We start from the raw sequence: 19,262 nt of genomic DNA on the forward strand, positions 1-19,262 counted from the left end.
CACCAGCACAGGAACTTTTAATGACAGGAGGGAAGTCACCTGACATTAGCTAGGGAAAATGCCACAAGCAGGATTCATAAACCTAAAACTGTGAGCAGGACACCCACCCCAGAGTGCGTGGGGCAGAGTCTTCTGCCTCATTTTTTTGAGTTCTACAACCAAAAGTTCCTCTACTGTGCCCCCCTCTGCTTGCCCACTCACAGTGGTTGCCCTCAGTCAGCGAGGACCCATGTTTCAGAAGTGTATCTGTGTGAGTTCACGTCCCACCTGGGGAAGAAGACACTGGGCTTGCTCTGCCATCTGAGCACTTGCTGGGGCCCGGCCTCCTGCCAGCCTGAGTCATTTAGGCACTTTGAGATGCCTTCAATGCCTAAGCTTGCTGCTCCAGACTGTTTCAAACGCATTTTCTTTGTGGTTCCCTAGCTCATTCCTGACTTACACTTGGGCTGGTATAAACAGTGGCTAAAGGAGGAACATAAGTGCTTAAGAGTATTAGAAGGGTTTAAGCAACAAGAATGGAGATGAATTTTGAGACTGGCCCAAGGGATCATAGCAAGGGATAAAAGGATGAAATTAGAGGAACATTTCAGCTGACTTTCAGGAAAGGTTTCCAGCTTGTCAAACAGACTCCCAAGGGAAGTGGGGTAACCCCGTCACTATTCCAAACGAGACCAATTAAAGCTCTAGGAAATGTTCTATAATGAACACTCCTGTGCTGGCAGGACTACATAGCTCAATAGGTCTTTTCCGTCTCAGCTTCTGTTATTCAACACCATCAGTTTTATTCTTTGAAGTTTCTTTTGGCTTTTTACAATTCATCATTTGGAATACGCTCTTTGTCCCAGGAGGTAAATGTTTCCCTACTGATTTTGCTACCAGTGTAAACAACAATACAGGAAGGGTTCAGGTAAGACATGACCGGACCACCAGTGGTGCAGAGGTGACTTTGTAGCACCGCTGATATATGCACTACAGAGCTGACTTCACAGTGTCCTGGCCCACCAGCTCAGCTAGAGTAGCTGCACATAGGCACTGGCAGCGTGGTTCTTTCTCGGCAACCAATGGAGGAAAGCCGCGCCTCAACGACCGCTGAGTCTAGTTGGACCCATGAGTGAAGTTTTAAGTATGTAGGGGTCGTGGTGAGACTAAGAGTTCCAGGCCTCCTGAAATCCGGTGATTGTTTGGAACTGTGGGGGTTGATGCATGGATGTGGGTTGCTCATTTTCTTGTGTGTAAATACATAGAAAGTTAACGTGTTTCTATTGTTTTCCCTTTTCCCCAAATAAAAAAAATACTTCCAGTTCCCTATTCCCAATTGCCTGCTGAGTGCTTGCAAGAGGAAGGTGAACAGGGAGGTTGTATTTTAATTTCTTAGAACGAGAATAAAAGTATGGCTCTGGGTAGGTGCTCGAGCCACACTTTTATTTTAGACAAAGGACCCCTAGACAGTTTGAACCTGGCCTTTGTTACTCCCATTGGCGCCTGCCAGAAAGGTTACATAGATAATGCTTTTGAATGAACTTTATATTATTCAAATAGCAAATTGGGCAACAACACTGTTTGATGGAGAATAGCAATTCTTTAATTGTAAGCAGTCGAGATGGGCCGCAACATTGGTTGTGAAACCATCCCTTCCCTCTGCCCCCAACTTACTGAAATTTTGAAGGTATTTGGGTCCAGATTTGTATTTCGCAATGTAGGGCTTGCTTTACGTTGGACCAAATGGGACGCCCAATCTAAATATCCCCACACTCAGAAAATTCAATTGAATCAGATCTGAACTTTGACTTGGGGCCCGACTCTAACATATAGAATGCTAAAAGTCTAGCAGGTTTCCACTTCCAAAGGACAGCATTTACCAACAGTTTCCACTTAAAGAGATCTGAGATATCAGTAATTTCCCCTTGTAGGACTCAATTCTCCAGGGTGCCGACCATAGGCACTGACTCCGTGGGTGCTCCAGGGCTGGAGCACCCACAGAGAAAAATTAGTGGGTGCTTAGCACCCACTGGCAGCCAGCTCCCTTCCTTCCCCCCACTCCTGGCTGCCGGTGGCCCCCATCGATCAACTCCTCCCCCTCCCTCCTAGCACCTCCTGAATGCTGAGGAACAGCTGTTCTGCGGCATGCAGGAGGTGCTATGGGGAAGGGGGAAGAACGGGGACGGGGCGCACTAGGGGGAGGGGGCGAAAAGAGGCAGGGAAGAGGCAGGGCGAGGTGAGCGAGTGCCTTGGGGGAAGGGCTGGGGTGTGGGCGGGGTGGAGCAGGGGTGGGAAACGGCAGGGAGGGGGTGGGGCATTGGGGGAAGAGGTGGAGTGGGGGCCGGGGGCCAGGACTGAGCAGGGGTTGAGCACTCCCCAGTGAAAATTAGAAGCCAGCACCTATGGTGCTGACCACTCTGGCCCTGATACAGCAAAACATTTAAGCACATGCTTAATTTTAATCATATGAATAGTCCCACTTAAATCAATGCTGTCACAGTTAGAACCAGCATAATATAAAAGCAATTTAATCCATTTATTAAGGATGAAATTCATCCTAGTACAGAGGGCAGTACAAGGTCTTGTGTTGCCAGCTGTCACAATTTTGTCACAAGTGTTGTGCTATTTGGTGTTTTTTCTTAAAGTCCCGGCTCTTAGAGTCATGTGGCTATGTGAGAATCTCATCTATCATTTTTATATGGAATTGGAAATTTCCAGCCCTTATGCGTTGTGGAGAAAAGCTTGAAAATGTGAACCCAAAAGGATGAATAACCAGAAGAATACATCGTCTTTCAGGTCAGAAGGGACCATTAGATCAACTAGTCTGACGGCTCGCAGAACACAGGCCATAAAATTTCATTCACTTATTCTTGCATTGAGTTCATGTACAAGACAAATAAAAAGAACCCAAAATGTACTGTAAAAAAACCTCATGGTATTTAAGCTAATCTGATGATTTGGGGGCCTGACTCCGGATTTTTGAATGCTGGCAGTTGGCAGCAATATATGCACCACATAAGTCCTAACGATAGGACTGGTCTTAAGTGGTGTACATATACCTTGCGTTGTTCCCCCTCGACAGGGTGAATTTCATGCTAAATGAATAAACCATAGTTCTGCTGAGATGTTTAATCAATGCCTTCCGAATAATGAAACTGGTCCTAGGGAAGAAACATGCTGTACCTGTTAAAGTCATTCATTCCACATGGATTTCAAGCTTCCTGTTCCACCTCCTGCTTTTTTTTCTTTCTTTCCTAAGTGTGGCCCTCGTTTTTTGTTCTTTGTCCCATTGTTTCAGAGGCCAATGTTTCACATCCTTTGGATCAGGAGATCACAGTAATAAATCGGCAAGCATAGCTACACCGTTGCATGTCCTTCTTCCCAACCAGTGAAATGCAAATGTTGTGTTTGTGGGTCAAATCTGCAGCAAGCCAGCGTGGGGTTTCGTTCCAGCCTTTTGCGATAAAGAGGAGTGCAGGGTGAGATTTTAAGCTGGAAAAAAATGAATCCAGACAGTGCACGAAAGTTCCACTGCACTAAGCTTCATTTCCTGCTTGGATTTTGTTTGATGCCATGAATGATTCCATTAGAAACATATTTGCAACAAGCTCTGAGAGAAAGCAGGAGAGGAGGAGCTGCCTCCATCTCTGCTTTGTATTGCTGCTGCATCGGAAGGTAAAGAAAAAGCACCTGGGGGGTAATACAGAATTGTATTCACCAGTAGCTGGGTCACCACATACCTCCAGAGCTCCCTTTTCAACCTTTTGCTGAGCAGGTAGCAGCAGCAAGAGCAAAGTGGCTGGATGTGTTTTTCAAGCAAGCACCAAACAGTGGTTAACTCAGAAGACATGAGTGGTTGTCTTCAGGGTCTGTTTTCTAACAGGAAACAGGGATGTTCCCTCTGGGACTCTTTTATCACTTTCCTGACAAAGGCATTGTTAATTGTATTCAGATTTTGCCTTTTTTTCCCCCGTCAAAGGCCTTTTGTATTTGGGTGTGGAACACCCTTGCCCTGTCTGCTGTAGTATGATTAAGGCACTTTCCATCTTGCAGTCTAAAATAAACAAGCGGTTGGGAGTTTTCTATAACAAATGTAATCCATGTAGACAAGGAGAGCAGCCTAAATAACCTAAGATGAAAAGGGAGTTGAAAAAACACCACAAATACAGAGCCAGCTGGATGCATGAAAAGAGCTAAACCCCAGGATTTGCACAATAACGTTAAGGACAAATCATTTTATTAAAGCTTGAATAATATTTCAAACAAATGTTATGAAGCCACTGACAAATTTCTTTCCAAAACAGCTTTTTTCACATTCTGAAATAAAAATGTTTGTGAGACTACACTGGATATAGTTATAGATCACGGGCCAGATTCCCAGCTAGGGTTAATCATCATGGCTCCACAGAAGGCAATGGAATGTGACCAATTTACACCAGCTATGAGGAACTGGCTAAATGAGTTATTAGAGGCAGTGCTGGCGGCACAACCTAAAGTTAAGGTTGCTTAACACTTTCCAGTATAAGTCCCTGTTCTCAATTGCTCATTAGTTTGCTGAGCTTGAACCATTTAGGTTGAAATGCCCCACACTGGGTATCTTTAAAAAAAAAAAAAAAAGAGAGTAGGTAAAAATATGTGTTTTGCATATGTTAAAAAAAAATCTTACCACCATTTTGTTGAGAAGCTCTAGTGCCTTCTGTAATATGGAGCAAGGGATTATAAATTTGTGTAGCTGGGGGGGGGGAGCCCTGTTGACAGGGATGTGCATTTTGCTATGCCTGTGAAAAATCCACTGAGATTTGGCAGAGTTATGAACCTCCAAAAATCTCAAAGAGTCCTGTGGCACCTTATAGACTAACAGATGTATTGGAGCATAAGCTTTCGTGGGTGAATACCCACTTCGTCAGACGCAACACCCACGAAAGCTTATGCTCCAATACATCTGTTAGTCTATAAGGTGCCATAGGACTCTTTGTTGCTTTTTACAGATCCAGACTAACACGGCTACCCCTCTGATACAAAAATCTCAGTTCACACACGTTCAGTAGAGACTTGTGTGGCAGCTAAAGTCTCCAACAATTCCATCTGCACTGAGCATGTGTATCCCACACACCTCCTGGTGTGGTGTTCTGTCCCATCTAGGGTGACCAGATGTCCCGATTTTAGGGTCTTTTTCTTATATAGGCTCCTATTACCCCCCACCCCCCTCCCGATTTTTCACACTTGCTGTCTGGTCACCCTAGTCCCATCTAGTGGCGCCGAGACCACTTAGAGAGAGAGAGAAAATAAGTCTGCTCTACAGCCTTTGCTAACAGCAAGTAGGCTCTTAGCTCATACGGTAGACCAGGGGTCAGCAACCTATGGCTCGCATGCCAAAGGCGGCACGCGAGCTGATTTACTGTGGCACACTGCTGACGGCCTGGGGTCCCCGCTGCCGGCCTGGATGGAACCCCTGGCCGGCCGCAGGCTAAGCGGGGCCAGCGGCCGGGACCCCGGCTGTCAGGGGCTGGCAGACGGAACCCCAGACCGGCAGCGGGCTGAGCCACTCAGCCTGCTGCCGGCCTGGGGTCCCAGCCGCCGGTCCGCTCAGCCTGCTGCCAGTCTGGGGTTCCATCCGCTGGCCCCGTAAATGTAAAATGTATTACTGGCACGCAAAAACTTAAATTACCGTGAATAAATGAAGACTTGGCACACCACTTCTGCGGTAGACACTCATACACTAAGCTCCAAGGATTCCTGGTTCAATCCCACCTGCCGATGACTGGGGTTACACGTGCTCCATCCCAAGGCTGCAGGAGCTGAACATTACTTTCCCTTCAATTGCTCTTCTCAGCAGCTGTAGTGCCAGGTACTAGAACTGAGAATAGAAAGATTGTCTGTCTTGTGCTCTCAGAGTTTCCCTCTTGGTTCCCAGGCAGTGTAGAGGAGAGGAGGTAAGAGAAAGTGGAGACAGGCTGCAGGGGGATAACGGCGGAGACTGGCTGTGCGTGGGGCAGAATGCAGTCAACATGGTTCCACATTATAGAGTTTCTTTTTTCAGTTTGTTTTTTTTAAAAACCAAGGAATTACATACCTAAAAAAACTACTTTAATAGAACATTAAGGTTGCAAAGTCCAGTACTCAGACGTTAGGAAATGCCAAAATTAAGGTTGCCTGTGCAACCCTAATTCAGCCCCCTTGTGCATTTGCATTATGATACAGTCTTTAATTACATGATCACATGCTATTTTTCCCATGTGACCCCCTGCCTCATTCAGTACACATAATGGACGGTGCTCTGTGGCTGCATTAAGACTGTGTAGTGAAGGAGGTTTTAGTATCTAGACCTCTGCCTCATTTGTTGCAAGAGTTGGAAGGTGTGCAGTGAATGAGGCATGAGAGTGCAGGGAAAGAGAGGATGGTCTTGTGGTTTAAATGGTTGAATGCCACCCGGAAGCACTGGATTCTCTCCTTGCCTCTGCTACAGAATTCCTATGGGATGCTGGGCAAGTTAATTAAACCAACCTCTTCCCTAGGGCCACTACTTTCATGGGCGGCGGGTATAATAGGCTTGGGGAGGCTAAGTCTCCCCAAACAAGATGCGGTGCCTTTCCCTTTGGAGGCACGCTGCCGGCCTGCTACCTTTGGAGCGCCACTGCCTGGACCGTGGCCCCACCCGGAGGCCCCGCGCCCGCATCCCGCTCTTCTCCGGCGGCCTTGCCAAAAACTGTTCCTCTTCCCATCACCCCTCTGCCTCTTACCCCAAGACCTCCCCCGCCTGCCGCTCATGCTTCTCTGCCCCTTTCCCCTGCGGCCCCCCACGCCTGCCTCTCACAACTCTTCAGCCCCTCCCCTGTGCCTGCCCCTGCTGCTCATGCCTCGTCGCCCCCTGAGAGGTGTGGGCGGTGGGCAGGGGGCCTTTGAGGGAGGGGGCAGAGAGGCATGACGGCAGGGGATCTCTCGGGGTGGGGGCTGAGCAGGAGCAGGGCCTGGGGGAGAGCAGGGAGCAGGGCCACGGTCTCGGTGCTGGTGGGCCCCCCACACACACACTTCTAAGGAGCTTCCAGCGCTCAGGCCCAGCCTCCCCAAATGTGGGAGTCACGAACCTGCCATGACCACTTTTGTGTTCCTCCTTTTCTGGTTACCTGCCTTGAGACACCTACGTAGGTCTACGCAGTAAAAAAAACCTCTACAGCAGCAAGTCTCAGAGGCCAGGTCAACTGACTCGGACTCTCACTGCAAGGCTGAAATAGCAGTGTAGACATTCAGGCTCGGGCTGAACCCGGGGCTCTGAGACCCTCCTCCATCACTGGGTTTCAGAGCCTGAGCTCCAGCCTAATCCCAAATGTCTACACGGCTCTTTTTAGCCCTGTAGTGTGAGCCCGAGTCAGCTGACCTGGGCTCTGAGACTAACTGTTGCAGGGCTTTTTTTTGCTGTGTAGACGTACTCTTGAGGTCTGCTGGGAAGCCCATACAACTGCAAGTGAAGTCAATGGTAACTGTACTCTGAACATACAGCGTGTGAGAAAAATGCTAAGTACTCTGAAAAGTCAGGCCTTAGGTGTTTGAAATTGGCATCCAAAATTAGTGAATGCTTTTGTCAATTTTGGCTTTAATCTCTATGCCTCTGGCCCCAGGTGTAAAACAGGGGTAATAAGATCTCCCTACCTCACAAGAGCATTGTGATGGTAAATTCTTTACATAGAAAAGCCCACGAAGAAATTAATAATTCTGTATTCAATGCCTGGTTTTCAATAAATAAGGCGGGGGCGGGCCCACATCTTGTGATACAAAGAAATATTGAATAGCTAGCCATTCGGTGAGTCCCATCCATCCTCTGCAGTGATTGAGGCAGGGTCCTGTGGAAAAAAACAATATGTGATCATGTAATTAACGACTGTATCATAATGTATGTGCACAAGAGGGCTGAATAAATCTCTTTGAATGCTTTACTTTGCACTTAATTTTGTGTATGTGTGTATATATATAGTCAAACTCTATTATATCTATCTATAATAGAGAGAATTTGACTATCCACTCATTTACTCCATTTTTCATCAGAATAATTCCACTGAAACTGACTTCTGTGGAATTACACCAAGATAAAATTGATGCAATGGAATGGTGAATCAGGCATGATGTGTAACATGTTGACTAATTCCTTGAAATATGGGGCACCTCTAAATTCCTGAGTAGTATTTTTTGGGATGCAAAAAACTGTATTGATAAATGTGCAAACTGGATTTTACTTAAATCTTGGCAAGCCATAGTACATTGACATTGATTCTTCTGAGATGGGAATTACCATTCTAGAAATCCCAAGCAGGGACTGCTGAATTTGGTTTGTCATTAGAGGTGACCTCCGATGCTCTGTGGATGAAATTCATCCCAGTCAAGAAAGCCTGTACAAGGCCTGGTCTACACTAACCCCCCCAATTCGAACTAAGGTACGCAACTTCAGCTACATGACTAACGTAGCTGAAGTGTGAGACACCTACGTAGTCTTAGTTCGAACTTACCGCGGTCCAGACGTGACAGGCAGGCTCCCCCGTCGACTCCGCGTACTCCTCGCGCCGAGCAGGATTACCGGAGTCAACGGCGAGCACTTCTGGGTTCGATTTATTGAGTCCAGACAAGACGCGATAAATCGAACCCAGAAGTTCGATTGCCTGCCGCCGAACCAGCGCGCAAGTCTCTCTGCCGCCAGTGAGTTTTTTCTTAAAGGGCCACACCATCAACTTGACAATTGCATTTCTGTCTGCAAATTTTGTACATGTAACACCTATGGTAGTGAGCAATGAAAGACATTTAGTGGGGGGGAGAAGTGTGGTTCCTTTGTGCACTTGGTGGCGTTTTGTGCATAGTCATTTTCACCTGTCTAGTCAGCTACTTTTTCCCTTTCTGAAAGCCCCTTATAAACATCAACAGAGGAACAGAAAAGCCCTTCTAGACTAAAATCTAAGCAAATGTGTTTGTCTTAAATCAGGACACCCTGTTCATAGGGACACTCTGAGAAAGTGGAATTTTTAAAAATAACTTTAAAAAGTAGTCGAGTCGCCAGTTTAAATCTCAAGTAATGGGCCAAATTCTGGTCCCAGTGAGGCACTGGGGGTCCTGCCATTAAATGCAGCAGGAGCCACATTTGGACATAAGGGCTTCCATGGTTCACAGAGATTTGCATTGGTCCTCCTCGCTGGGGTGAGTTACACCTTTTGTCAATGGGGCTTTGTAGGATGATAACAAAACAACCCAGGGATCAATTCAGCACTCTTTTTTGCCCAACACTGGACTCAATTCTCTGCTGAGGCTAAGCTCTGCTCAGTGCAGCTGAAAAGCAGAGGGCAAAGGTAGCTCAAATCCACCTTTTTAGCTCCCTGCGTCTGCGACATCCCCCTGCCCCGAAGGCTGCTCTAAGTTACGCCAACTGCAATGGTCCTTAAGGGGTTGTCACACCTGCTGGGGATCAGTGAAATGAAGCAGTGCTCCACACATGCTCCCTTTCCCTCCCAGCCATGGCCCCATCTACATGCATGGGGACTGCAAAGAAGGGGCGTCATGTTGGCTGGGCACCACCCAGGGACTCCCCCATGATGGGTGAATTCTCCGCTAGCTGGCCAAGCTGCCTTTACAGCCCCTTTGCACTCCCACTGTGGTGCAAAGGCATGGTAGCATCAACTGCAATCTGGGCGTGGGGCTTCAAGGCATTTAAGAATCCGAAGCATTCACGGGGTTCCCAAAAGACCTCTGTATGTTATGCGTATGATACAGTATTTGACAGTCAGCGAAATTCTGTTGTCCCTCTAAGGGATTTAGAAATTGCATACCACTCAGTTGCAGTGTCTTCCTGAGTCTGGTTTGTAACAGGAAAGGCTGCTGTTTATAGATTCATAGATTTATTTTAGGGACTGTGTGTGTGGTGTATTAATTGCAGGTAGGAAGCCATCTGGGACACTCATGCTGGTACAAAACATTGCAGCGTCTCCTCCCCAATGTGGGCTGCTGAAAGCGCATTGCGCCCATCTTCTGCTCTCTTCTCTGGCCCCTGACAGAACAAAGAGCCATGTTGACGGCCTTAGTCCTTATCGTCAAGCTCTCAATGGCCTGGGCCCAGGATATCTAAGAGATTGACTGAAGCTCCAGGATGAAGACCATTGTGGACAACTCTGCTTCTCAGGCACAATGGAACTTCCTACCATCAGGGGTGCTGGAACAATTTGTATAGCGGGGTGCTGACAGCCATTGAACCAAACTGTAAACCCTGTGTATAATGGAAACCACTTCAAGTCAGGGGTGCTGCAGCACCCCCCGTGCCTCTAGCTCCAGCACCTATGCCTACCATAGAATCATAGAATTGTAAGACTGGAAGGGACCACAAGAGGTCATGTAGTCCAGGCCCCTGCACTTATGGCAGGATAAGAATTATCTAGACCAGTGGTTCTCAAACTTTCTTTTTCATGGACCACTTGAAAATTGCTGAGGGTCTCGGCGGACCACTGGATCTTTCCAAATGTTGTTTGTACCGTTGGTCTCTCCCCCGCCACAGCAGCCACAGAGCTGAGGCTGGGAAGGAGGACTATCTCTCCCTGGCAGCCGCAACCCTGGAGCTGGGGAAAGTCGCCTCTTTCTCTGGCCGCCGCAGCCCCACATGTCCCAAATTCCCCCCAATCCCTCTTCTCACCCCAAGGCCACCACCTCACCTTACATGTGTGTCTTCTCCAGGGTCCAGGCACCTAATTAGTGGAGCCACGCCTGCGCGGCTCCACTAGTTAGGTGGGTGGTCCTTCATTCTCTCGTGTGCGGCCGCCCAGGCGCGCACCTTAGAGGGAACTATCCACGGACCACCTGAATGGAGCTCATGGACCACTAGTGGTCCGCGGACCACAGTTTGAGAACCTCTGATCTAAATCATCCCTGACAGGTGTTTGTCTAGCCTGCTCTTAAAAATTTCCAATGATGGAGATTCCACAACCTCCCTATGCAATTTATTCCAGTGCTTAACCCCCCTGACAGAAAGTTTTTCCTAATGTCCAACCTTAAATCACTCTTGCTGCAATTTAAGCCCATTGCTTCTTGTACTATACTCAGAGATTAAGGAGAACAATTTTTCTCCTTCCTCCTTGTAACAACCTTTTATGTACTTGAAAACTGTTATCCTGTCCCCTCTCAGTCTTCTCTTCTCCAGACTAAACAAACCCATTTTTTTTCAATCTTCGCTCATAGACCTTTAATCATTTTTGTTGCTCTTCTCTGGACTTTCTCCAATTTGTCCACATCTTTCCTGAAATGTGGTGCTCAGAACTGGTCATAATACTCCAGTTGAGTAATCAGAACGGAGTAGAGCGGAAGAATTTCTTCTCGTGTCTTGCTTACAACATTCCTGCTAATACATCCCAGAATGGTGTTTGCTTTTTTTGCAATAGCGTTACACTGTTGACTCATATTTAGCTTGTGATCCACTATGACCCCCAGATCCCTTTCTGCAGTATTCCTTCCTGGGCAGTCACTTCCCATTCTGTATATGTGCAACTGATTGTTCCTTCCTAAGGGGAGTACTTTGCATTTGTCCTTATTGAATTTCATCCTATTTACTTCAGACCATTTCTCCAGTTTGTCCAGATCATTTTGAATTTTAATCTTATCATACAAAGCACTTGCACCCCCTCCCAGCTTAGTATCATTCACAAACTTTATAAGCATGCTCTCTGTGCTATTATCTAAACCACTGATGAAGATATTGAACAAAACCAGACCAGAACTGATCCCTGCAGGACCCCACTCAACATGCCCTTTCAGCATGACTGTGAACCACTGATAACTACTCTCTGGGAACAGTTTTCCAACCAGTTATGCACCCACTTTATAGTAGTTCCAACTAGGTTGTATTTCCCTAGTTACGGTAGTTTATGAGAAGGTCATGCGAGACAGTATCAAAAGCCTTACTAAAGTCAGATATACCACATCTACCACTTCCACCCCATCCACAAGGCTTGTTACTCTATCAAAGAAAGCTATCAGGTTGGTTTGACACAATTTTTTCTTGACATATCCATGCTGACTGTTACTCATCACCTTATTATCTTCTAGGTGTGTGCAAATTAATTACTTAACAGATACTGAAGTTAAGCTGACTGATTTGTAATCCCCCAGGTTGTATTTATTGTCCTTTTAATAGCTTGGCACTATATTTGCCCTCTTCCAGTCCTCTGGAATCTTTCCCATCATCCACGAGTTTTCGAAGATAATCGCTAATGGCTCAGATACCTCCTCAGTCAGCTCCTTGAGTATTCTAGGATGTATTTCATCAGACCCGGGTGACTTGAAGACATCTAATTTGTCTAAGTAATTTTTAACTTGTTGCTTCTCTATTTTAGCTTCTAATCCTACCTCATTTTCACTGGCATTCACTACATTAGACGCCAATCGCTACTAACCTTTTTGGTGAAAACTGAAACAAAAAAGTCATTTAGCACTTTTGCCATTTTCACAGTTCCTGTTATTGTTTTTCCCCCCTCACTGGATAAGGGTAAAGCTCATCTGTGCTGTCCCCAGACTGTGGAACAAAATCCCGCAGGGACTAAGCACCATCCCAGACTCACCACCGTTCACTCCAAATGCCAGATGCACTTCTTCAATCTTGCCTTCTCTAATATAAACACAGAGCAGTGTGTACAATAAAAAAAAAATCAACCCCCCCCAAACAAAACACTCCACGGCATGCACACAATTGTCCCCCGGGAGAGAGGATGTGAAAGAGAACAAACCAGATGGGAAAGATGTTAGACGTGTCGCGTAATGCACTATGTGAAGGCACTCAGGTATTATGGCAATGAGGGTGGTATAAGAAGCTGTTGAAAACAGCATAGTTTCTCTCTCTTCAATTGTGTATGCATCTGTCTCACTCAACTAAATGTTGGTTACTTCTGCTTCAATTAATCTGTGATTAATCTTTTTTAACTGATCATATGTAGGAGGTAATGGACGGGGGAGACGGGGAATGGTGGAACGGAAAATTAGACATCTGTCCAAGCAGAAGACAATGTTATAGATTTAGATATAATAAAATAATAATAATAATAATAATAATAATAAGCTCTTTTCTTTGCACTGTTGAGTAATTTCAGCATTTATTTCATACTATTGTTAAGCTTGTTTATAATAGATATATTTATATATAAAGTAGACTAGAGAAAAGCACAAGATATATTTTATAAATATTTCTGTATGTTCTGCATACAAAATAAAATATGTACATCCACAGATAGTGGTTCTGTGCTGTTGCCACGGCAGGACCATACATTTCATTCACATACTCCGGCTAGGTCTGCTTAGAATAGCTGACATCTCGCCTTGTCTGGAATTTCTAAAGATGTAAACACACCTCCCGCACTGCTGATGTCTTGGCAATTTCTTGGCTCTGAGTTTATAGCTTTGTTGAGGGAGGAGGGATGGTGCCATATTTATGTTCGGACTGGATGGGACAAGGCATCGGAGTAACAGTGAATTAGGGAGTAACATCCAATGGTCGAGAGAGAGGAAAGGGATACACGAGTCGACTTTCCATTTCCATTTTACTTTGACTTCACTGTGTATTTCGTTACGTCCCATGGCTGCTCTCTGGTCACTCAGCCCCTGTGTCCAATGGGCTCCTCTCACTACACCCGGATCACATTGACACTGGGGTCCAATACATTTTTGTGAATACTTGAATTTGACACCTGGCAGCCTACACTAAGTAGGGACAAGACCTCCGGTCCTTAGGTAAAACAATAACTTTAGTCTCAGCCCTGGACAAAAGAAAAGGGTTAAATTGATTTGCATGTGTTTTCGTTTCAGGGGCAGAACCAGGAATGTTTCTGGCTTTATCATGCTGAGTGGATTCTCCCATCCTAAAAATTTAGTCTTTAGAAACAAATACAATGATTGCTTTGAAGCTATAGTGCATCCCTTGTCAGGGATTGTCCTGTAGGCTACTGGAGAATCTAGGCCCTTTGTGGTAGGATGCATGAGCAGATGTTAGCCTGTATTATTTTCAGCCACAGCTGTTTTTCCTCCCCGGGAAAGTTTCTCTTTGTGTCTTACAGTACTAAAGGCACTTGTTAGCTGGATGTCATTGGCAACCATACGGCATGTTTTTGCAAGAAGGTACGATCCAAAATGAGTTTTGGCTTAAGCCTCTTGTCTTCTCAGGAAGGATTTGATTGGTGGGAAAACCTTCCCCTTTTTACATTTTAAAAAACAATGTTATATTTACTGTTGTAATTGAATTATCTTTATAGCATCTCCAAGTCCATGTCTTTGCAAGATAAACGATATCTAGTCCAGGAAAGGTTTCCTCCTCTATGAATAGTGCTTTGGTGCCATTGGCATCTAAGCTCTTTGATTGAGTGGGAGATGTTTCATTTGCACACGTATCTTTCAACAGTCCTCTCGCATTTTTTACAGGTCACGTAGCAGCACCAGTGGTATTTGCAGTGGCATCGCTCCACCACTTTGTCCATGTACGGGTTGTAGCCTCGGCCACAGCACATCAGGTCGCAGCTGTCGCTGCCGTTGGAGGTTTTGTTGCATTGCCTGGAATAAAGGAGATGGGGGAATTAGTGCAAATCATCACAAAGTCTGTTTAGAAATGAAGTAATCGTCTGTGTCTGCAATTGTGGCTTGGCTTGTGCAGATGTGCCAGGCATGGAGGAGGGGCCGTGGGACTGATCTTCAGCTGGGCTAACTGAATGCTTAAGCCACCTGGGGATCTGCCCAAGGAGCACGCCGCACCTGCAAAGAAGCCAGATAAATTCTCAGTCCCTGTGTTCTGGGGCCTGATCCAAAGCCCACTGAAGTCAATTGGGAGTTTAGAATCCCCAACTATGCAAGCGCTGGAGATTCTAGTCCCAACAAGAGCACTAGTAACCCCACAAGGGTGGGGAGGGATGAGACTAGGTCAGTACCCTTGTGCCATTGCCCATATGCCTGCACATTGGCCAGCAGCACCGGGCTAGTGGAGACGACAGCACTGCCGACCCTGGAAAGGGTGCAGAAAGGGCCACGCACTCCCCGAGGCACTGCAGAGGCCAACTGCACAATGCCTGAGACAGGGAAAGTCACCTCCCTGTCTTAAAGCCATGGTCTAGCCACAACTGTGTCAGGTACATTACAGCTAATCGCCCCGGGGTAATACTCTGCACTTCTGTGAGGCCTTCCAAATGAGTATCTCACAGCCGTGTACAAACACCAGGCCGTGCCTGGCTCTGACATTCCATCTCATGGCCGGCCGTGGGGCACATGAGTAGTGCAGAATGATACATGTAGCTTATCATACGGATTTATTCCTTTTCTTTCTTCTGATTTTAATTAAACCCATCCTCCTGAGAGTCAGTCTGTACTTCTGTATGGTTCTCTTGGGTTGTCGGCTGGAATCATTTCACAATGCTGGCTTAAATTTTCAAAAGTAACTGGTGATTTTGGGTGTCACCTTGACACACCTTTAAAAGGGCCTGATTTTCTGAGGGTAGATGCCCAGCCTTTCCTGAAAGCCAGCCCCCACCCCTTAAGGTGTCTTGAGTTGGGCATGCAAACATCACTAGTCACTTCTGAAATGTAGTCCCCCAGGTAGTGGGAAGTTCATGTCCACCTGGTAAAGTGGTGCAAGTTTTGCCTGGCTCTGAGGCTGGCATCAAACACTGCAGTGATAAAGCACCATGGTGAATAAAACCAGCATATGGGGAAAGCTGGTCTTATGGCCACTCAAAAACTTTGCGTTCAACTCCTGTCTCTGCTACAGATTCCCTGTGTGACCTTGGACAAGTTTCTTAATCTCGCTCTGACTCTGGTTCTCATCTGCACAATACCAGTAATGCTTCTTGAGTACTTAGAATGTAAGCTCTTTAGGGGAGAGACTCTGACTACGTGTACTTAGAGCACCCAGCACAACCAGACCCCAGACTTAGCTGCAGCCTCTAGACGCTAATATCAAGTGAGAAGCATTTCCCTAGGAAACTGCTCAGACATCTTTTCTAAATCACATTTTGCTTAGGTTATTTTGGCCAGAAGTATTTTTACATCAGATCGGGGGGAGGCGGGAGAGAGGAGAACGGAGAGTGAGGAGGGAGAATTGGACTCCTGTGCTGAGCACGCCATTAACAGCTGGAAATGAAGCCAAGTGATTTATAGGAATTCCTCATGAGGTAATGCTTTATGAGACGTTATAGGATTAATGAAGTGCTGGGAATTTTGTTCTTGTTCTTCCCTTATTTATTTCTGACTCGGTATGACCTCCTGTTGGTTATTTCTGACCTCCATTCATGGCCAGGTTCCATTTTTAAAGTTTCCCCACTCATTCCCCCACCTTGGGAGTGCGTGTACATACCTACAAACCTCTGGTAGGTTAACCAAAGCCTGCTCATAATTGTTATGACCAACAGTCAAAAGCTCAGTCCATAACCACACTGTGTGTGTTTACCTAACGTTGAACGAGCGGCATTGTCGTATACGCCTGTGACCCTGCGCCCCCTCCAACAGGAAACCTCAGAATGACTCCTCATAAACATATTAGTCAATAAGTTAAATATTTAGAGCAAAGGTTCAAATACATAAATATTAACATTATGGAGGGGCTTTAAAGGCTTAGTCAGCTTTGACGGAGGTTGGGAAGGTTGAAGCCACTGGATTCATTTTGCAAGGCTCATGAGTTCATAACAGGCCATAAAATTCACATGTTTGGGTATGCGATGCATCCATGCCATCTTGTACAATTCAGCGGGAGCTAAGCAGAATTGGGTGGGGCTAGTACTTAGATGGGGCTCTCCAAGACACACACAGCTGCTTCAGGAAGTGGCATGAATGATTTGATGTCACTCTTTCCTCTGAGTCGTTATGGAACCAATACCCTAGTATAGTGTCAGGGACACTGTGTCTTATAGGGACACTCATATGGCTCTGTAGTGAGATATATTTAGCACATTATGATCAAAGTTACCCCCAAACTAGACATGGAGCAAAACTGGTACCATTTATCTAAAATCTTCCCCCTCCTCCTTTCTTCCCACCAAAAGACTGAAGGTTTGGATACAAATGGAATCCAATCCTGTACTGCCTGTAGAGTTAGGGTTTTCCAAAACTAAGTTCACCCCACTTGGCCTCATATAGAGAGAGGGGAAAAGAAAACATTATAAGAGAATGCCAATCTTCCCTTCATTTTGTCATTTTGGATCAAAGAGCTCAGAGCTGAATCATTCTGATTTTGATTTCGCAAAACCTCAGCCTGCTAAGCCCACCTCTGACCCAAACATGCTTTTTGAATGATTTTGTGTCAATACCATTAAACAACTATCTCGGTCTCTGTTGTAAGTGTTGGGATTGGGTGAATAATACCCAAATCTTTTTACAGATTGAAACAGCTGCTGGTACCTATAGTATTTCTTCCGGACCTATGTGTATGAGTAGCTAAAGACGAGCAGGGACAGGACCTACAAGTTTGTTCAAATTAGCAGACAAATCATATTTTATATACAGGAACAATCCTTTGATGTTGGCTTGTCACGGAGCCTGATTCTAATCCTACCCGGCTAGACTAAGCCTTATTTGTACTTGTGTAAATCCAGTGCAATTCCATTGACACCAGTGCAATTCCACTGCAAGTGAGAATCTGGCCTATTGGTTTCGAACCTAGCACTGTAATTCCTAGAAATATTTGCAAAAACAATAGAAAATAATGTACCAGCCTCCTCAGATGAGACATAAAACAAGCCCCAGACCCAACTGTGCTCCTTAAAGATGCCATGACATTTTTTGCAACAAGAGGGGAGGTTAGCCAGTAGCCTAGCCAAATTTCACTCACACTCTGCCCAGCTAAATTTTCCCAGTAGTGCTCTTTACGTCTGTGGCTACTGTTGTGTAGTAGTCCTTGGTTCAGAACAGCTCCATCTGCGTCCCAGAAGTGACTGTATTGCAGTGATGACCTAAGGGACTCTTGAACCCACAGGGTCACAGGTTACACCTACGTGAGTCTTCCCCCAGACAGCAGAGGCTAAGAAATGCCACAAGCACAAACACATGGAGAATCCTCTGAACCATTCACTCTGGGCCCCCTGTGGAACTGGCAGGTGGTTCCACCATGTCAACTCCCTGATGGTCCAAGATCTGTGTGAATCCCAGACCACGCCCAGGGGAAAAGACCATTAGTGTAAAGACCAAATGCTCTACCAGAGCTCCCTCAAGAGCTAGGCTGCCATGTATTCCCTACTAGTGGCCTTGCCGCAAAGGAGGGATTGTAGCTCCTTCAAGGAGTCCCTGCTGATCTTGCACTCAGATTCCCAGTTAGAAATCCAGCCATGCCAGAGGGGAGCATGAGATGGAAAGCAGCTGTGTCTAGCTCCACCCACTCCTAGCCACTCTTGCCCACTCCTCAAACCATGGAACCCTGACCATGTAGAAGGGCTTCTACAGTGTCTAGGGCCCAGGGCAGAGAATGCATCAGAGCCTCAGCTCTCCTCCTAGTTGTGGGTATGCATCTTTTTTAGCCACACCTTGCTGCTCTCTGCCCCATGTTGCAGAGAGTATGTAGCATGTAGCCCAACTTCTTCAAAGCACTTGGGGATGAAAGGTACTATATAAATAATATAAAAGATTATTACTCTTATTATACATGCTAGTCCAGTGAGAACTTGAGCAAGCTCTTCTAAGTCAAATCAAATCATGGCCTGATGGCCCACTGTCCTGCATCATGAAGTTACTCATCTTGTGTCACAAGACTTAGAATAACGCGTTGGGAGCTATCGTGTCCTTTTGTGTAGATATGAATCTGCGGGATGGTGCTCTAGGCACTGCTGTATGCTAGTTTCCGATGACGTATCACACAGGAAACAGGAAACTTAAAATCATGTCACCGTTTTTTAAAAATTGTATAACTCCATATTTTCATGAGTGCTGGAAGGAGCTGTTCTAGTTCATAATGGACTGGAAATAATACAGATGTTTAATATGATATAAATTGTTATTTTATACATCAGGCCAAAGCCAGAGGCCAAAAGAGCCCTTGCAAGATAATTCCACAAGACAATTTGTTTCTCTTACTTTTAGTACTACTGTGACATTGGAGGGAGCGGAGGAGGGGGCAGAGGGTGTGGAGGAAGACATTCGGGTTGAGATTTTCAAAACCATATATGGGATTTAGATACACAATTCCCATAAAAATATAATAGGCACTATGTGTCTCAATCACCTACGCAGCTTTGAAGATCTAAGCCTTGACTCAACTAACCTATAGCCTAATGATTAGCACACTAACCTAGCAGGTGGGACATGCGGGTTCA

At 45.8% G+C, this 19,262-nt stretch overlaps 1 protein-coding gene across 3 annotated transcripts in view; it reads right to left on the reverse strand.

Annotated features, from left to right (window-relative positions):
• Nucleotides 1–13,075: 13,075 nt before the first annotated feature.
• Nucleotides 13,076–19,262, reverse strand: part of WNT11 (Wnt family member 11) — a 31,806-nt gene continuing 25,619 nt past the window's right edge. For all 3 annotated transcript variants that reach the window (XM_024205021.3, XM_024205029.3, XM_024205038.3), the window contains exon 6: nt 13,076–14,529. In XM_024205021.3, the coding sequence (XP_024060789.1) occupies nt 14,355–14,529 (175 nt within the window). In that variant the 3' untranslated portion in view covers nt 13,076–14,354. The remainder of the gene's footprint in view (nt 14,530–19,262) is intronic.

Source organism: Terrapene carolina, unplaced genomic scaffold (genome assembly GCF_002925995.2).
Source record: "Terrapene carolina triunguis isolate 2854851 unplaced genomic scaffold, T_m_triunguis-2.0 Scaffold97, whole genome shotgun sequence".
Lineage (NCBI taxonomy): Eukaryota > Metazoa > Chordata > Testudines > Emydidae > Terrapene > Terrapene triunguis.